Here is an 18,236-nt window from a genome sequence, read left to right as displayed (position 1 = left end):
TGCGTTATACGGGGCCTGCTTCAATTGAAGCCTCCCCTAGGGCCTCCAACAGTGTCTTGTACCTCAACGTGGTGTTAGCTCAGCTGATGAATGCTCCTTTTGAGTCTCTGTGCACCTGTGACCTGAAGTATCTGACCTGGAAGGTCATATTTTTGGTGGCAGTCACCTCAGCGCGCACCTTATTGACCTTACACTAAGTTTTATCATGACAAGGTGGTCTTATGTACGGATCCTAAGTTCCTGCCTAAGGTAATGAAGGACTTCCATCTTAATCAGTTCAATGTCTTCCCAACATTCTTTCCCAGGCTCCATTCGCACCAAGGTGAACGAACCCTGCACAGTTTGAACTGCTAATGAGCCTCAGCCTTCTGTTTGGAGTGGACAAAAGCCCATAGACTGTCCACCCAACTTTTTGTTTCTTTTAATAGAAATAGGTTGTGCATTGCTGTTGCCAAACAGACACTATCGAATTGGCTAGCAGATAGCATCTCCTTCTGTTATTCCCAGGCGGGACTGCATCTTGGGAGTCATGTCAACGCTCATTCTGTCAGAGCCATGGCAGTGTTGGTGGCCCACTGGAGCAGTCCCTGTGGAGATCTGCAAAGCTGTGACATGGAGTTCTCTCCTCACATTCACATCTCACTATTGTTTCAATAGAGATGGCCAATCTGTCCTTCAGAATCTGTTTGAGGTGTAGAACCCAACTTTCTTCTGCCTAGGGCCCGTTATTTGGATTCCAGCTGTCGCCCCTCTTGTTACCAACAACACCATTGTTGTTGTGCCCTTTGGCACCTGGTTGGGAGTTTGGGGTACAGCCTGTAGCTAGGGATTCACCCATGTGTGAGGACTACCATCCTGCTTGTCCTCAGAGAAAACAGAGTTGCTTACTTGTAACTGGTGTTCTCCAAGGACAGCAGGATGTTAGTCCTCACGAAACCTGCCCACCACCCTGGAGAATTGGGTTTCTCCTATTGTTTGATTTATGTCTAATTCCATGTTATAAGACTAAAGAGGGACCCAGCAGTGTGGCAAGTCAAAGTTCTAGATAATTTGACATACGTTTTCGTGTCGGGGCTCCAACTGATAATGTCACCCATGTGTGAGGACTGACATCCTGCTGTCCTTGTATTATACCTGTTACAGGTAAGCAACTCTGCTGTCCCATTTATTCAGTCTGTATGGAGTGAGAAAATAGAATCTGCACTTGAATGGTGCCCAAATCCAAAGAAATAGAACACCGAAACGTATATTTCCAAACTGCAGCCCAAAACTGTTAGGTCTTCTGGCCCCAAAATGTCCTCCTTAATACAGAGATGAGAAGGGCCTTGGGGCTTCAGCTTCAGTAATTTTATACAGGCGAGAGAGGAACCCTGGGAGTTTTCCCTTCTAAAATAGCATTTTCTCAAAACCCAAAGGCCTATGCAGAAAGAACGGGCACCTTTCAGGGACAGTAGCAAAGCTGCTTCTTTGAAAATATTGGAAAACAGGAACTTGTTGCCCTACTACCAGACAGACCTCATCCTACAGTAAAATGTTTCCATGAGCAAAAAACTGAGCAAATTTGAGAGAGTAAATTCATCACAGGAAAACTCCAAAAAGCCCTTCCCATATTTCTGATAAACTGCAGTGCAGATAGTGGAGTATATGGTGAATAAAAGGGGTACATTTTCATCAGCACACAAAATGTCTGCCAAATTTTCACTACTACAGGGAGAAAAGGGTGATCTGCACGTACCCCAACCCTATCATCTGGATGCAAAAAAAAAAGTGCTGGTAAAAACTGCAGACAAGGAACAAATGTCTCAAGACATAGCCAGTGCATCTTAAACACCACAGGAACATAGCCAGGGAAACCCATTCCTCCCAGCAATTTAGATAACACTAACATTTGAAGCCTAATTCTGACCTTTCTCCCTTTCCAAATATATTTATGAAAAAGTTTCTGTAAGGAAAAAAAGTACATGGAAGCAAAGTTAGGAGTTGAGAAAAAGAAATAACAACTTAGGCAGAATCAGCATCTTCATCACCTGAATCCTTCCTAAACAAGAAATTTCCATGTCTCTCCATTTCTTCAAATCCATCCTAATTTTCCTTCAACAATCTGGCATTTATTTATGACGTTTTCCATGGCACAAATGAGCAATAACATAAAGTATGAGGTGAACAAAACATGATCCAACTAAATAGCAGTAGATTACACAATTAAAGCTTACAAGCGGTGGAGCTCCGGAGGTGACAGAGGGAAGTGACTGGGCTTTTTTATCTCCCCCCTCGCTGAACGTGTTGATTACATCTTTGAAAGCTGCCTGCACAGCTTCAACTCGCTGTGAATTGAGACCTGGAGGAGTGGCCGCCGGCCCATAAAACCAGAGGCAGGCGGCACCCCGCCAGCGCGTCACCTAAGCCATGTGCTCCGAAGGGGCACGCGGCTTTGTTCGGCTTAGTTCGCTTAGTTTGTTTTGTTTGTTTCCTGAAATGGGGAGAAAAAGAAAAACAAAGGTAATATCCTCATGTCCGAAAAAACTAATACCCCAAGGCCCAATGGACGCCCATGTGATCAGGGCGCCTGATACGCCTGTAGAGAACAGTATGAGTGATGATTTTTCAACTAGTCTAAGTCTTGGCGAACGTCTACTTTCTCCTCCACAACCATTGCCTGTAATAAGATCAAATAGTGACATAGTAGTAAATACACCTGGAACTGGAACTATCCAGGTGGTGCCTCCATCTATATTGCAGACTACAGTTTGTCATCCCCCGAGGGAGGAACATTGGCAACAATAGTAAGTGCACAAAGTCAACCCGACCCACCATTTAATGTTACAATGATGGACCTGTGGAGTTTAATTACTAAACTGGATATGAATGTATCTCATATGAATGTGCATTTAACTTCTTTGATAAATACTAACAGAGCTACTACTGAGGAACAAGCTATGAAAATAGGTAGTATAGAATCAGTGGTGAACCAGTTAACCTCTAAATACCAATTATTACAAAACTCTCAAAGTATGCATATAAAAGTTTGGTATTGCATAGAGAATTGGAAAGTATTGATAATCAAATACGATCAAGAAACCTTAGATTGGTTAATTTTCCTCAGACCCGATTGCTGTCCCCGCACGAAATGTTTAAAAAATTTCTTAAGGAAGTACCCTCGTTTCTAACATTTTTTATTATCATAGACGAGCTGGTGGGGGGAAATACAATGTGAGATTTTGGATAATTCAACTGCTGACAATTCAGTTAGTGTGGGAGTGTCAACCTTTTTAGAAGAGTCGTTTGATATGATTAATAAAAGAACTACTTTATTTGTTTCCTTTATGTTAGAGCAAGATAAAGAGCTAAAGTGTTCAGGAAATATTTTGAAAATAAGGAAGCAAATTTTGGGGTTATAAAGTTCAAATTTATCCAGATGTCTCTAGGGCTACACAAGCTCGTAGAAAGCATTTTCTCTCCCTGAAGTGTAAAACTGTGCAATTGGATTAGTGATTTCCTATTGCAAAACTAGTTTTTCCTTTATTAAAATGTATGTACATAAAGCTTACAAACGTAAAGAGAACAGGCCTAGATTACAGAATAGGAGGGTTACAAAAATAGTGCATAAGAATATAATCACTACAGAGCACTCAATCAAGCGCCACAGTATCAGCTATATATTTATGATAAGGACTCCAGCTCTCATCATATTTAAACAGTTCACAGAGAATTCTGTGCCTGAGCTTTTAAGGTCATGTAGGTCCCTATGTGGTCACAAAAGCTCATACACAACATTTTCACATCATTTTTATGTTGGCCCAATAAATGGTATCACAGCCTGTACTGATAATTATTTGATAGGCTTAGACAAAACTATGTGTTCTTGTTTTCTGAGAGCATTAATAGAGCATGAATGGTAATTTCAGTTAGCAAACCAAGCAGATATTCACTTGAAGTTAGAGAAGGCACAGATGTGGAACCCAACGATCTTTTTGTTACAAAGTGATTTCTGTATTTCACAGGAGGGACGCTTTAATGATAAACAGACCAGTGCCTGTAAGTGTTCTAAGCCTGCCAGTAGTCATTACAAATTTTGGAAATATGAACATTCATACCTAAAAATGGAAGAATTTCTAAGAGTGAATGATACCCAAAAGATAATATAGATACCATACATCTTTGCTGACATGCATCCAATTTTGAAATATATTTCAAGCAAGTTACGCAAGAGTAACTACACTATAATGCCTGGCTATGCACTGCAATTGAACTTTGTCTTCTACTTCTTTTTTTGCTTGCTAATAGTCCTCTTTGCACCTTATAACAGGAACCCACACCTAGAACTTGTACTGTGCACTATCATATATAGGGACCTGGTTTCATTCCTGGCTCAGATCTTCCTGGGTTATATGGGGATACTGTGGAGGCAGCGTTCACAGTGCCTGGTGGGGAGGATGTCATGGTCATTGCTTAAAAGTGACACCTGGTGGCCAGATTTAAAGGCTGTAATTGTCAGGTTCCCAAAGGAGACCTGATGCATGGCTCCCGACTGAGGACTTTGGCTGAAATGGCTGAACTAAAGTAAGTTGGGGGGTGGGGGAATTAAAGTAGTGGACAATATCCCCAGGTAGTTGTGAATGAAGACTCTCTGTGTCAGATCCCAACCTTGATTCCAATTGAGCTGGAAGCCAAAAAGAGCAGAAGGAAATTGCTGTGTCAGAACAACAGTGATACAAAAAGGTGCTGTATATTGTGGCAGCATTGTGGTAACTGTGCTATTGTAAGGGCTGTGATAACTCTGTGCTTCATTACAGGAAGAACAGAAAAGCAAGAAGAAAAAGAATACCAAAAAGAAACTGTCACCCAACTCCACAAATAAACTGTCTCAGGAAAGCAGTTCTCCTGAAACCTCGAAGCTGGAGTCTCACGGTAGCAGTCTAACAGACCATGAATATACTGCAGGGGCAAGCACATTTGGAGTGGCCCAGGTAAACAGAGGGTCTCAAGCCATGGCACCAGGAGTGTTTCTCACACAGAGAAGACCTTCTATATCTTCACAGAATAATGCAGCTGCCAAAGGTAACCTTCAGTGCTGAGCTCCTAACCTGCAGAAATCCCTGTAGAAATTGCTCCCAAAGGCCCAAATTTTCAAAGCCATATTCCCACATAAAATGTGGTTTTATGCTCCTAAATGCTTGTTTAGAAAACTTGCCGGTCTCTGTGTGCAAAAAATATGCCCATAACTCGATTTTGTACATACCTTTGTGCATTCAAAAGACAGGTGTTCTGAAGTTCGGGTGAAGTTTGAATTTACATGCTTACTTTGATTTAAAAAATATGAGGCCAATATAAAAAAAAAATAGCAGATAATTTATCCAGCTAAATTGCCATTTAGAAGGATAACTCTTGAGTTATCTGTTTAAAGACTTTTGAATATTGACCTCAATGTGTATTTCAAATTACTTGTTTAGCGCATATTTAAACAAATTGTTTTGCAATGTGCATTTTACTGTGTGCTCTGAAATTCGCTGATTATTCGGCTACCTTTAGCCAGATAACTTTAAACCTAGCCAGCTATCTTCTGAATATTTCACAGTAGTTGTAAAGTTATCCAGCCTTGTGTGGCTAGATAACTTTAACCTTAACCGGCTATATGCAAAAGAATATAGCCTGTTCAGTAGTGATGGCCTTAAAAAAAAAAAAAGTCCATGAGCCTAGCAGCCCAAATACCTGCCCCCCGATCAATATAAAAAAAGGAGCCTGGCCATGCACTCCTCCCTCTATCCAAACTTGTGCAGGTACAAATAAAAAATAAAAGTAATAGTGTTCGGCACCATCCTTCCTCCTCCTTTGTCTCTTCCTAAATTAAGCCTTATATCAAATGAAGGCCCCCCCTGTCTTCTTCCGTCCTCCTCCCCAACTCCTAACCCCCCTCCAGTATCTTCAGCCGGGATCATGGTGTGCTGCTACCGCGATCCTAGCCCAGCATTTTCAGATAACTTTAGACCTGCTCTTAGCTATGTTTGAAGATAGCCAAATAACTTATTTGGCTATCTTCAAATACTGGAATTAGGCAGATAAGTTATTTGACTGACTCAACCCTGCCCCAGAATGCCCCCAAAAAGATAAGTGCCAGGAATATTCAAAACTCTTCTTTTAGCTGGATAGCTTACACATTAGCCGGCTAAATGCCTTTGGATACTGGCCTCTGTGTGTATGTGTAAATCCACATGCACAAGTTACACCATGCCAGAAGCAGGTGTAACTTTTGCGGAGGAGTTTGTATGAGTACTTTTCAAGAATTTTCAAAGCGAAAGTGTTTGTATACTTTCATATTAAATGTTTGTGCAAAGTTTGCAGGTAAAAAAGGGGGGGGCGGATTTTAAAAGCCCTGCTCGCGTAAATCCGCCTGGATTTACGCGAGCAGAGCCTTGCGCGCTGGTGCGCCTATGTTCCATAGGCCTGCCGGCACGCGCAGAGCCCCGGGACTCGCATAAGTCCCGGGGTTTTTCGAGGGGGGCGTGTCGGGGGCAGGGCCGATCGGCGTGGCGTTTTGGGGGCGGGCCCGGGGGCGTGGTTTAAGCCCGGGGGCGTGGCCGCGCCCTCCGGAACCGCCCCAGGTCGCGTCTCGGCACGCTAGCGGCCCGCTGGCGCATGGGGATTTACTTCTCCCTCCGGGAGGCGTAAATCCCCCGACAAAGGTAGGGGGGGGTTTAGACAGGGCCGGGGGGGGGGGTGGGTTAGGTATAGGAAGGGAGGGGAAGGTGAGGGGAGGGCGAAAGAGAATTCCCTCCGAGGCCGCTCCGATTTCGGAGCGGCCTTGGAGGGAACGGAGGTAGGCTGCGCGGCTCGGCGCGCGCCGGCTACACGAAATCGGCAGCCTTGCGCACGCCGATCCAGGATTTTAGCAGATACGCGCGGCTACGCGAAGGCGCACTTTTTTAAAATCTACCCCTATATCTAGACCTTCCAGTCTTTGAAAATAACACTCCCTATATTTATTGCTACAGGACAACTGCAAAGAAAATAAATAATTTTATATGTAAAAGACTGCATGCTTTACTGCTCTACCAAAAAATAGACTTTTGCACTACAAAGTTAGTTATATATTGTTTTATGTAGATTGCTTTTTGGCTCGAGTGATTCTTTTGGAGGCATTCAGGATAAAGTATGCAGCTGACAAAATGTTAAGTTACATTTCCGTTACCCTAAGAAACCACAGCCAAAAACACATGTATCTGGAGCAGAAAACGCTGATTGTCTGTCTAAACAACAGACCACCTGCAGTTTCAGACTTGAATACTTGCTAACTGTAACTTCTGAAAATAGTGATCTGTAATTTCATCTTTAACTGGCATTAATATAGTATCTGAAATGTTTTCTTTCTTGTGCCTTAGATCTTCAAACAATACTAGGAAGTCAGTGACTTAGTTAAAGAAAGAATGCATTATTGAACTTTGCAGAAAAATATTGCCCATTAGATTTTCTGCCCTCCTGCCTCAAAAAAACAAACACATTGTACACTGGAGTATAGGACTTCATAAATATGTCCTGGAGATCCCAGAACCAGTCAGATATATTTATTTATTTATTTAAAGCTTTTATATACCGACATTAGTTGGGAACATCATGCCGGTTTACATAAAAACTAAAAGCAGGTGGAAATTACAAAAAACAGGTAAGGGGATGGGAGAAAAAACAGACAAAGAGGCAGAAGGGGCCGGAAAATGAGCAACAAGGCAAATGGAATATATAATACATGATAATACATTATGTAACAATAATGGAACAGGATAAAAACAGTAAAATTTTATACAGTAAACAGTACGACTTTATACAGGCTCAGTTGATATGGGGGGAAGAAAAGGGAGATGGAGGAGGGGGACTAGTCAGGGTATGCTTGTTTAAAGAGCCAAGTCTTTAGTTTCTTTTTGAATTTGGCGGAACAGGGCTCAAGGCGAAGAAAGGAAGGAAGTGAATTCCATCATGAGGGACCAGCAATGGAGATGGCACGATCTCTTGTAGATGAGACGTGTGCCTTCTTTAGAGAGGGTACCTGGGACGGTTGGAGAGAGTAAGGCTGAGGGGTTCGTCAAGCCAGTTGGAATTGTGACAATAGATAGATTTATGATTTTTAGGATATCCACAGTGAATATGCATGAGTTTAATCTGCATACACTGGAGACTCAGTTTATGCAAACTGATCTCATGCATATTCATTGTGGATAGCCTGAAAACCCGACTGACTTTGGGGTCTCCAAGACAGAGTTGGGAAGCCCTTCCATTGTAGGCGAGATGAAAGGTCATTGAACTTGTTATGGAATTGGAGGAGCCTAGGGGATTATATTTTATTTTAATCCTTTGAAGGCCAAGGTGTTTTCCAGCTTCCATGGCCGTTGGAGTTCTGTGGTGTTTTGCAATAGCATAGTCTTCTTTCATCTGTACCTAGGTAAACCTTATCATTTTATTCAGCACAGAAGGTGCTTTCTGTTTGGTGTGGATCTGTAACTGGAGCAATTATTTGAATTTACAGCAATTCTCAGTAATAATCCCGTTCAAGGGGGGATTATGGGAAATGTAACGTTGTGGGTGAAACAATTTTCATCTGTCCCTGGGATTCGTATTTTGTTCAGCTTCAGATAACATAATTTATAGCAAACATCTCACTGGGCAAATGCTGTTTACTCACCTTCTCTTTTCTCTGTGATTTCAGTGTCTGAACAAGCATGACCAATATTTTCTGAAATGATACAAAATGTAGATTTATGAAAGAGGTGAAACCTCAAAGTTTTCTTACTCTGTAATCTCTCTTGAATGGAATCAATGTGTGGAATGATTGTGCTTTTCAGTGGCATTTCTCTAATTCAAAAAAATATTATAACCCTCATTTTTTCCTGCTTTTTATCACATTTTGTAATAAACTCTACAGCCACCAAGTTTATTGAAGCAGTGGTTAAAAAAGGAAAGAGATCCAGCCTCCTAATGCCCATTGACGTATTTAACCATGGTTCTCTGTGCAGGTCATCCCAACCTTCTTGGAAACACGATGCTGTTGAACCAATTCTGTTTATGGTTGTAACCACCGCCCTTTGCAGATTTGCCCCAGTACTTTCTTGGAAGTCTGATACAATCATAATACTGCTGTTTAAGGTTGTAACCACTGCTCCACTAAGGGACAGAGTCTTTGGCTATGTCTAGGTTGGGTGGAAATCATATTGCAAATAGAGGAAAACCAATGAAAAACCAAGGAAAACCATCTCCATATTGTTCAAATTAAAGGAAAAATCATATTTTTTTTATATCCACGATTAACAGTTTACATAGAATTTTCTATTATTATTGGTTTTAAAATCAACAATCTAAGTTGAAATATCCTTTCTGCTATGATGTTTTCTTTTTACCTGGTTCTGTCTGTCTTTCTGCCTAATCTTTCTTCCACTTCATTTTCTCACCATTTCCCTTTCTTATTTTTCTCAGATGGTTTTCAAGACCTTCCTTTCTCCTTCATACTTTCAAGAATTTTTTTCGTATGACATTTCCCTCTCTTCCTCCCTATGTTTCTTTCCTTTCCACGTTATACCCTCCTGTCCTTATCTTCGTAGTAGAAACCATCATTCCTCTCAAAAGGAGCTGCTTACCCTTCCTTCTGCTAAAGAAATGACTTGAAATGACGCAAGAGTTAAGTTTTTCATTCCTAGCCCCCAGCCTCTGGAACTCTCTTCCCCTTAGGTTGCGTTTTGAGAAAGACTGTAAAATTCAGGAAGGCTTTCAAAACACATGTTTTTAGGGGCTTTCAAGGATTACCCCATTATATTGGTTCTTTCTCTTCTAATGTTATAGTCGACTTTCTCTGTATAAATTGGTTTAATCTATTCCAATTTTATTTGTTTTTCTCTTTTTTTGTTTTGACTACACGAGAACTATATTCTCTGTTTATTGACTTCCAGTTACAAACGGATAATATAAGTATTTATGTGTATATGTTTTGTTGTTTAATTTTGTTTTAATTTTATTTTTATGATTGATATGTATTTATTTTGTTTTTATTGGACCATTGTTACTTTTATTTTATTTATTTATTTATTTATTTATTTATTTATATACCGCAGTACGTAAAAATATACATCACCGCGGTTTACAATTAACAATAATTAGCAACAGGCTTTACAGATAACAGGTATAAAAGATAACAGGCAGTACAGACAATAACCATAAATTAATATCATGTTTTACATACAAAAATGCTTTCGAAAGTAACTAAAATTATTTACGAAACAACACAACAACCTTAGAGCATAGAATTCAATAATAGAGCTGAAAGTAACCACAGGAACTAAAATTGAACAAAGGAATATTCTATTATTTTGAAACTAATTGAAAGATCATAATCAGGGAAGGTGGGGCCACTTTTCAGTGGCCCCAGGGCCAGTGGGAGCATTAGGTGGACTAAGCGGCCATCTAGGGCGTAGGACGTGGGCGGGGCGGTGGCAGCAGATGTAAGGAAGCCATTTTTAAAAGAGCAGAGAGGCTGGAGACACAACAGGGAGGTAGAGGTATGGCGGTTTGGTGTTTTATGCAGTTCAGAGAATTGGAGACACCATCATTGTCTAGGGTGGCTAAAGACCCTTGCACCGGCACTGGATGGCCCTCTCAGCGTGGATGCGCGAGTGCCATCAATAACGTGCATCCAAGGCACCCAGTTGGGCGGCCCCCCTGTAACCTTACCTGCACATGTACACATGTACGGGAATGGGTGGGTCGTGCAGGGAGGCAAGCCCCTTTCCTCCAACATGGTGCCAGCCATGTGGCACTCTTCTAGCATGGGGGGGGTTGGATTGAAGCCCTCTTCTTCTCTAGTGGTGGTTAATGACGCGATGCCCCTTGATTGGCCTGGAATCAGGCACAATGCCATCATCTGAATGTGACCCGGCACTGGGCCATGGGATTGGTCAAAGGGAACTGCGCAGTGATGTGGTGCAAGGAACGGGCAGTCAGGAGGTTTAAAGTCTGCCAGTTCCAAAGGCTCTTCCTCCTCCATCCCGTCCTAGAACATGCTCCTTCCCCATTCCTCTCTCCCATGATTAGTAAGGTGAAGTTATCTTAGAAAGTATTTGATTGTTATGCTGTTATCCCTGATGCGCTGGGGGGACCAAGTCCAGGATTTTGGGGCAGAATGATAATGGTGGAGTCAGATAGCAGGGAAGGTGCCTACGAAACAAAGTTGTGGCTAGAGCCATGCCCTGCGGCAGCAAACTAACCATCATAGGGAAGGATGTCAGGCTCAGAGATGGGGCCTTGATGGGCATGCTGATGGAAAGGCAGACAGCAGAGGGGATCCCCTAGGTCTTCTGCGTGGCAGCCTACCCTGGGGCCTCTCGGGCTGTAACACCTATCAAGGGCTTATGCAAAGCAAGTCCTTGGAACAATCCATTAGGTTGGTTGTATGGTCTCTCGCTGGGTGGCATCTACCTTGGAAGAAATGTAGACAAACATGTGGACTTGGTACACAATTAGATTTCCTTGTTAGGGCATCTAATAAACAGTTGCAGCCATTATATTCAACTTAAGCTTTGTGGTTATTCCAGAGTTATGTTGTTATTTGATGGGGGTTGGCCCGGGGTCCCGACTGCCCCCATTGTTGTAAATCGTTTTAATTATGTTCAAAGAAAATGATCAATTCAAATACTAAATAAACTAAACTGCATGCCCCACTCCACTCTTTAGACTTTCCTTCTGCCCCTTCCCCAACTACCTAATTTTCCATTTCTCCAGAATCTACCATGCCCTCCCACCAGTTTCTCCTTCATGTTGCCCTCTCCAGAATCTGTTCTGATTCCTTCCTGTCCTTTCCCTTCCTCTCTTTCTACTTCAGTTTTTTTTCTCTTCTTTCTTTTCCACTCCGTTCTTCCACAAGTGTCTTCCTCACATTCTCATCTTCTGAGCCTTGACTATGTTGGATTGGGCTATCAGACATTACTATTTCTTCCACCCTTGTCTTCTCTTGTGTCTATTTTTCCTGTAATTTTGCTTGTTTGTATAATTGAGCCCTGCATTTAGGACATGTATGTATTTGGGAGGCGAAGGAGAAGAAAATTGAAATCATCAGTTGCTCAGAGTGCTAGCCCATACATGTATAATCTGAATCCATGCTAAAGATGCTAAAAGGTTGATTTATAATCTGTGAAATTTCTCCCTAATGTCCTGACTCGATGATTTGCAATATAATTCACAAGGATGTGGGCTGTGCAGTGCCACTGTTATAATTTCACTATGACATTGTTTGTGGCAAGTTATTGTACAATGCTTACCCCATTCACATGCATTACTTGCAAAATATAGCTTTACCCTTCTAGCAAATGCATCAAGAAGTGGCTTCTGTCTTCCAACACTACAAAGCCCTTTATTATTCTTTTATAGTCTTGACACGTGCTGTTCTTTTTTTTTTTTTCACTTTTTTTTTTCTATTAAATTTTCAGGAAAACGCTCTAAAAAGGGTATGGCAACAGCCAAGCAGAGGCTGGGGAAGATTCTGAAAATACATCGGAATGGCAAACTACTGCTTTAACATTTGTAAAGCTGGGACTTCTGCGAGTTTGGTAATTCCTGAGCTGAGACTAAACTCTTCTGCTCTCCGAGGACTGCATTGTATTCTGCGCCATGTTAGTGGGAGGGAAGGAAATAAAAGTACAGTAACTTTTTGCCACCACTTTAGTAACTCTTTTTAACTGTTAGCAGTTAAAGTGTACAGAGTACTGCTATAAATATTTTTTAATATAGATGTCCTTTCTCAAATTGCTGAGAGTGACTTGTTGATTAAAAAAAAAAAAAAAAAAAAGGTCAAAGACTGAGAGAAAACTGAGGACCATTCCAGTTTGGAAGAAAGCATCCCATTAACTTGTTCACGAATGGAAAAGGCAATTTGATTTTATTGGTTTTTTTTTTTTTTATAGAGCATCGTGCATCATCAGTTTTCTGCATACTGCTCCTTTCAAAAATTCGCCAAGCATGGATTGTCAGTGGATACAGCGGTGACGCTTCGCTGTTTCCATCTTTACCAAATTCCATGCATGAGTCTAATGGTTTTCGAAAGCTCTTGTGATTTCTCGCACCCAAGTAAACTGACACCTGTGGCAGCAGTGGCAGGAAACCACGCTACACTACTTTTGTGGTCAGTTGAATTGCAGCACTTGGCGATAAAGGTCTTTCAGATACAGTTTTTGGTGCTCATATCCAACACAGTTCTTATCCGATAAAACACTTAAACCTGGAAAATAGGGCTGTGTGCACACAGACACATATTTGGTAAAATGGTAATGCAGCTCGTTAACAATTTAGTGGGATACGTTTTTTTCTCTACTCTTTTAGTGTTTGGTGTAGAGTGCATTATTGCAAATTTAAATGACTTGTCTGCACATAAGCACTTAAGGGGTTAAATTTGTTTCTCAGGCAACCCCATATTTTAATTTTAGATGTGTTTACTAAGGCATATTTTCATAGAACGTAGCTTGTAAATAGCGTTTTAAATACCTTCTTTTTTTATAAAAGTATCTTCAGAAATTTCTTTCTATAGATGTCATGAACATTTACACAGCTTTTTGCTGAGTATGATGAACTGATATATTTTAGTTTAATACTCTTTCTTTTTTCAGTTTTTTTTTTTCCTTTTTTTTTTAAGGAGGGGATATAGGTGTTGCCTGAAAAACAAGTAGATTTTGTGCAGCCTTATAAAAAGTCTTATACAGAATCAAATACAAAAAAAAAAATCTATTTAAAACACATTTTGAAGATCAGTCTTCAAATTTAATACCAGCTCTTAGTTTTAATTCTTGTATCATGAGGGGGATACAGTTATTTTAACAGCACCTTGTGAAGTGTTTCTGTGTTTTGTGATGATGTAATTTATTAATGTTTGTAGCTTTTTATATTTGTAAATTTCTTATGAGCTTTGTTTATATACACATTACCTGGAAGTTATGTCTATGAAAAATACAGCTACAGGAAACGACTGAGGCCTTATTAACTAATCATTTTATTGTTCTTGTCGGACATGGTTGTGAATGTGAAGAATCATCCAGGAATGTTAGATTAATAGGGCCCCAGATTTACCCAGAGCAATGTTTTTTTAAAGCTTCCCTAGATACGGTATACTGTTCTTGTTGAGCATTTATATAATATAACCCTGGTATCATGCTGTTCTTTTTTTTTAATTATTATTTTCGCAACATGTACATTTCTACTGAAGTTTATTGTGGCTATCTATTACAGTGTTTTATTTACCAATTCAAATCAAATGCTCTTGTATCAAGTCCATGGAATCTAAGTAAACTTAGATCAAAGTTTTAAAAAAGTAAAATATTTCAGTTTTTATATAGAATTGGGTTTTGTGATTTTTTTTTTTTGCAGCTGTATTATTTTCTGATTATATTGGTTGCCCAAGATTACACAGTCAGCAGTGCAGGGCAAGATTCAGCTGGCAGTGCTGACTTTTCACATTAAAGCTCTATGCTCTGACCTCTGTATTTCCATAATGGTCTTTGTTGATTCTTAATTCTCTGTTCTACATACATTCAGTTCTTCTTTTTCTCCCAGTGGCAAGTCAGGAATGCTAATGCTTGCCCACTTATCTGTTCTATTTGTTGCCAAGTTCATATGTTGCAGATGAGTCTGGAGGGAGAGAGATTAGATAAATTAAACAAGAAATATAAAGTACTGGCATAACTTTTAAACAAGTTTCTGAAGGGAACATAAGTGCCCTCTGGAGGCTGAACACAATTCTACAAATGTACATTTTGATTTTTTTTAAATAAATGTAACCAGCAGTTGGAAACAAAAATATTAACACATTCCATCAAATTTCTTCATGTTTTAAGCACATTTTAACTAATTTAAATACTTTATTTAATTGGATTTTTAATCCATTTTTTTCAAAATTGCTCAAAATGGCATACAGTTTAAAAAATGAATTATAGATCATATGTTAAACGCCTGACAATACAGATGCAATAAAAATAAGTAACAAACTTAATGCAGACATGTGAACCAACCCAACATAGAATCAATAAAAACTAATGAGTGAATTTTCAAAGGAATTACATGTATAGCCCCTTACGTCAGTGTTCGGGCTGAATTGGTGCAGAGGACACCCGGGTCTTAAGTCCCAGTTCTCTTGCACCAGTCCTTTCAAACCCCAGAGCATGGAGTTTCTTGGTGGGGGGAGGCTTAACCTCCTGAGCCCAAGGCATGCAGGGGGGACGGAGAACTCACTTTCAGTCTCTTTCCACTGTTAATACTTACTGTCCGCTGGCTCACAGGAATGGAGGTGGTGTTCAAATACAATTTATTGTACCAAAAATAACTGCACAGCCCATTTAAAAAGTTCACAGTGCCTGTGCTTCACGTCGTCCTTCTCTGAGCCAGTAATCCCTATGGGGTAGGGGCAAACTTAACACCACACTCCTGGGCAACTGAAAGTGGGCTCCTGGCAAAAAGGCCATGTCTCGATCTCTCTGATAGCCCTCCAGCTCTAGACCTGGAATGGCAAATTCCCAAAAACTTTCAACAATACAACCAAACACTTCTATCAAAAGCTTCTCCAGACGGATGCAGAAGCAAGCAACACACCCAGACTCTCTTTCCCTCAGGCAGGGGGGGGGGTTCCTCCTGAAAATGGGATCAAGTCCCAAAAAAAAAAAAAAACAGCATCAAGAAAAATCTCTCTTCCAAAAAGTTACCCTCTCCACAAAAACCTCCTTTCCCATTTCTTCTCTAGGCCAAGGAGAGCCTAGCAAGGGGACCATTGCCAAAACACTTCTTCCAACTTCTACTCAACTCCAATATCCTCTACCGTTTGCATGTGCTCACATCCAATTTATAGGGCTAAGCTGTCCAATCCCAGTCTTGGGAGAAGGAAACTTTTAGGGATGGTCTAAAAAACTGCAAGTCCCGAATGCTGATACAAAAAGGGGAAAACACATTGTTAAGGGATCAGAGTATCCCTTACACATGCATAAAAGTAGCATACAGACATAGAAGTCCATTTACCCATATAAAGTCTTTTGAAAATTTAGCCCCATGGAGTGAATTTTCAAAGGAGTTATGCATGTAAAAGTTGCAGTTTTCAAAATCCCTAAGGGGTAGATTTTAAAAAGCATTTACTCGAGCAAAACTGATTTTTGCTCGAGTAAATACACTTTACTCAAGTAAGTGGGCTTTTCAAAATTGCTACAATATATGCCATTGAATTGTCCATAGGATTTACTCAAGTAAGTGCACTTTACTCGAGTAAATAGCTTTTGAAAATTGCTACGATAGTATGTCACATTTACATGCGTAACTCTTTTGAAAATGACCCCCTTACTGATTTAAGTCCTTTTGAAAATTACCTCAATAAGTTGGAATCCAGTTATAAATAAACTTCATAAAAACTGCATAAGTTCACAAAATAAAAGCACAACAAAACTCACACAGCATTGTGATCAGGACCCAGATCCCTTCAAGATTATAACAATCAAACCTAAGCAATAACATATGAAAACCTCCCTACTGTCATTGAACTCTAAAGTATTGGGGGAAAGCCAGTTCAGGCTGTCCAGAGGTAGAATATCTTCCATAGAAATGTGCAGAATAGGCCTGGCACTTATCCTGTTGAAAATGACATGGACTGATAAAGGTGAGGTCAGTTTTAAAACGAAAATGTTAAAATGAAAAAGCGATGGAAAATCTCTTCATAAGCAAGTTTTCACATTCTTTCTTGTTTATTTTATTTTTATATAACTTGAGCATGAACTCTGCATTTCAAACTGCTCTTAGTTTTCTATGCTGATGAATAGGATAAAACATGGTATTTTTTGTTTTGCATCAGGAACCTGCACTGTTACCACACTGATACACTTCAAGGTATGAATGAGCAAGCAACAGCAGGCACCTTCAAGGATTCAAATTTTTAAAAAAGGGGCATGGACATCTTTAGTTTGCAATCTTTAATCTAAATAAGACATAAGATAGCCATAAAAGGATGCATTTTCTGACGTACAGTCAGCTGGAAAGCAAAAGTGCTAGGAAACCGTAAAGTGATACTTGAAGAAAATGTATATGTATATCCATATTCCCTGAGGACCTTTGCCATAGGACCAAAAATGTGTGTCAGACACTGATTGTTAAGGTCCACAAACCATTCTGGTCTCAGGTTAGCTACTTGTTCTTTTCTTCTCCCCCTCCTTTGCCTAATTTAAAAAAAAAAAGTCTTAAATCTTGAAGAGGATGGATTTTTTTTTTAACACAGGTGAGGACTTCTTGCAGTTAATGCCTAGACAGAAGGTGAGTGACTGAGACAAAGCAGATGTGACATAGAAGGTTACTATTATTATTGTAATCCACCCACTGCATTTTTTTTAAATTAAAATAATTACATCATTCTTTTAATTGAAAAAATATTTCAGAGTTGTCACAACGGTTTACTTCAGTCTTACTAATAGAGTTATGAGCCACTAAAGAAAAGGAAATGTTGGGCATGGATTCATCCCTATTTTTTAAGTCATGCCCAAGCAATCTAGAATTATGCAATATCACATTCTGTTTGTTGACATACCATTGATGTTGAATTTACAAGAATCTGTGGACAAATTGTTTTGGGCAGATATGAATTTCAGGCCACTGGATGTCACTGTTGCCCCACAGAAATTCAGGCACAGGCAAAGTTTGGTAAGTAGTTTCATCCTAAAAAGCACAATTTCATGCACTGGATTATCAGCACAATACATGAAATAAATACTTGGGCAGAAAATGGGACTAGAGCTGTAGCGATGGAGAGGGCTAGAAATCAGGGGTCCATTCAGCCCTGTTTCTTACAAGATGAATGACCAACATTTTATCTTTTTGTTCCACAGCTGCTTTTAAATGTGCGCTCTATTTTAAATTGACACATGCATGTGCGTGCAAATACCGCGTAAGTGGGGGGAATTTTATAAGGGATGTGTGCCGAGGCTACTTACCCTTTTCCCCGTTCATTCCCACTTCACCCAGTGTAGGGATAGGACTTCCTAACTCCCCCTAGTTTTACAGGCTCCCTTCTCCCCTGTTAGACCCGACCCTTAAAACCCTGCTGACTATCCCAGATTTTTTTTAATTTTTATTTTTTGACTCACACCCCAGCAGTAGCAGAAGTAAAGTTACACACGGGCTGATACAGTACAGTGCGCTCCAACGGAGCGCACTGTTAGCCGGCATTGGCACGCGTGTTTTGGACGCGCAACTTTACC

General features: G+C 40.2%; 1 protein-coding gene across 3 annotated transcripts in view; it reads left to right on the top strand.

Moving 5' to 3' along the window:
* Positions 1-12,844, top strand: part of PHF2 (PHD finger protein 2) — a 381,209-nt gene extending 368,365 nt beyond the window's left edge. For all 3 annotated transcript variants that reach the window (XM_029600845.1, XM_029600846.1, XM_029600847.1), the window contains 2 exons: positions 4,794-5,058; positions 12,456-12,844. In XM_029600845.1, coding sequence (XP_029456705.1) covers positions 4,794-5,058; positions 12,456-12,544 — 354 coding nt within the window. In that variant the 3' untranslated portion in view covers positions 12,545-12,844. The remainder of the gene's footprint in view (positions 1-4,793; positions 5,059-12,455) is intronic.
* Positions 12,845-18,236: the final 5,392 nt, after the last annotated feature.

Source organism: Rhinatrema bivittatum, chromosome 4, assembly GCF_901001135.1.
Source record: "Rhinatrema bivittatum chromosome 4, aRhiBiv1.1, whole genome shotgun sequence".
In the NCBI taxonomy this organism is placed as follows: Eukaryota; Metazoa; Chordata; class Amphibia; order Gymnophiona; family Rhinatrematidae; genus Rhinatrema; species Rhinatrema bivittatum.
The sequence above is the reverse complement of the archived record's forward strand: the minus strand, read 5'-3'. Positions and strand labels throughout refer to the sequence as shown.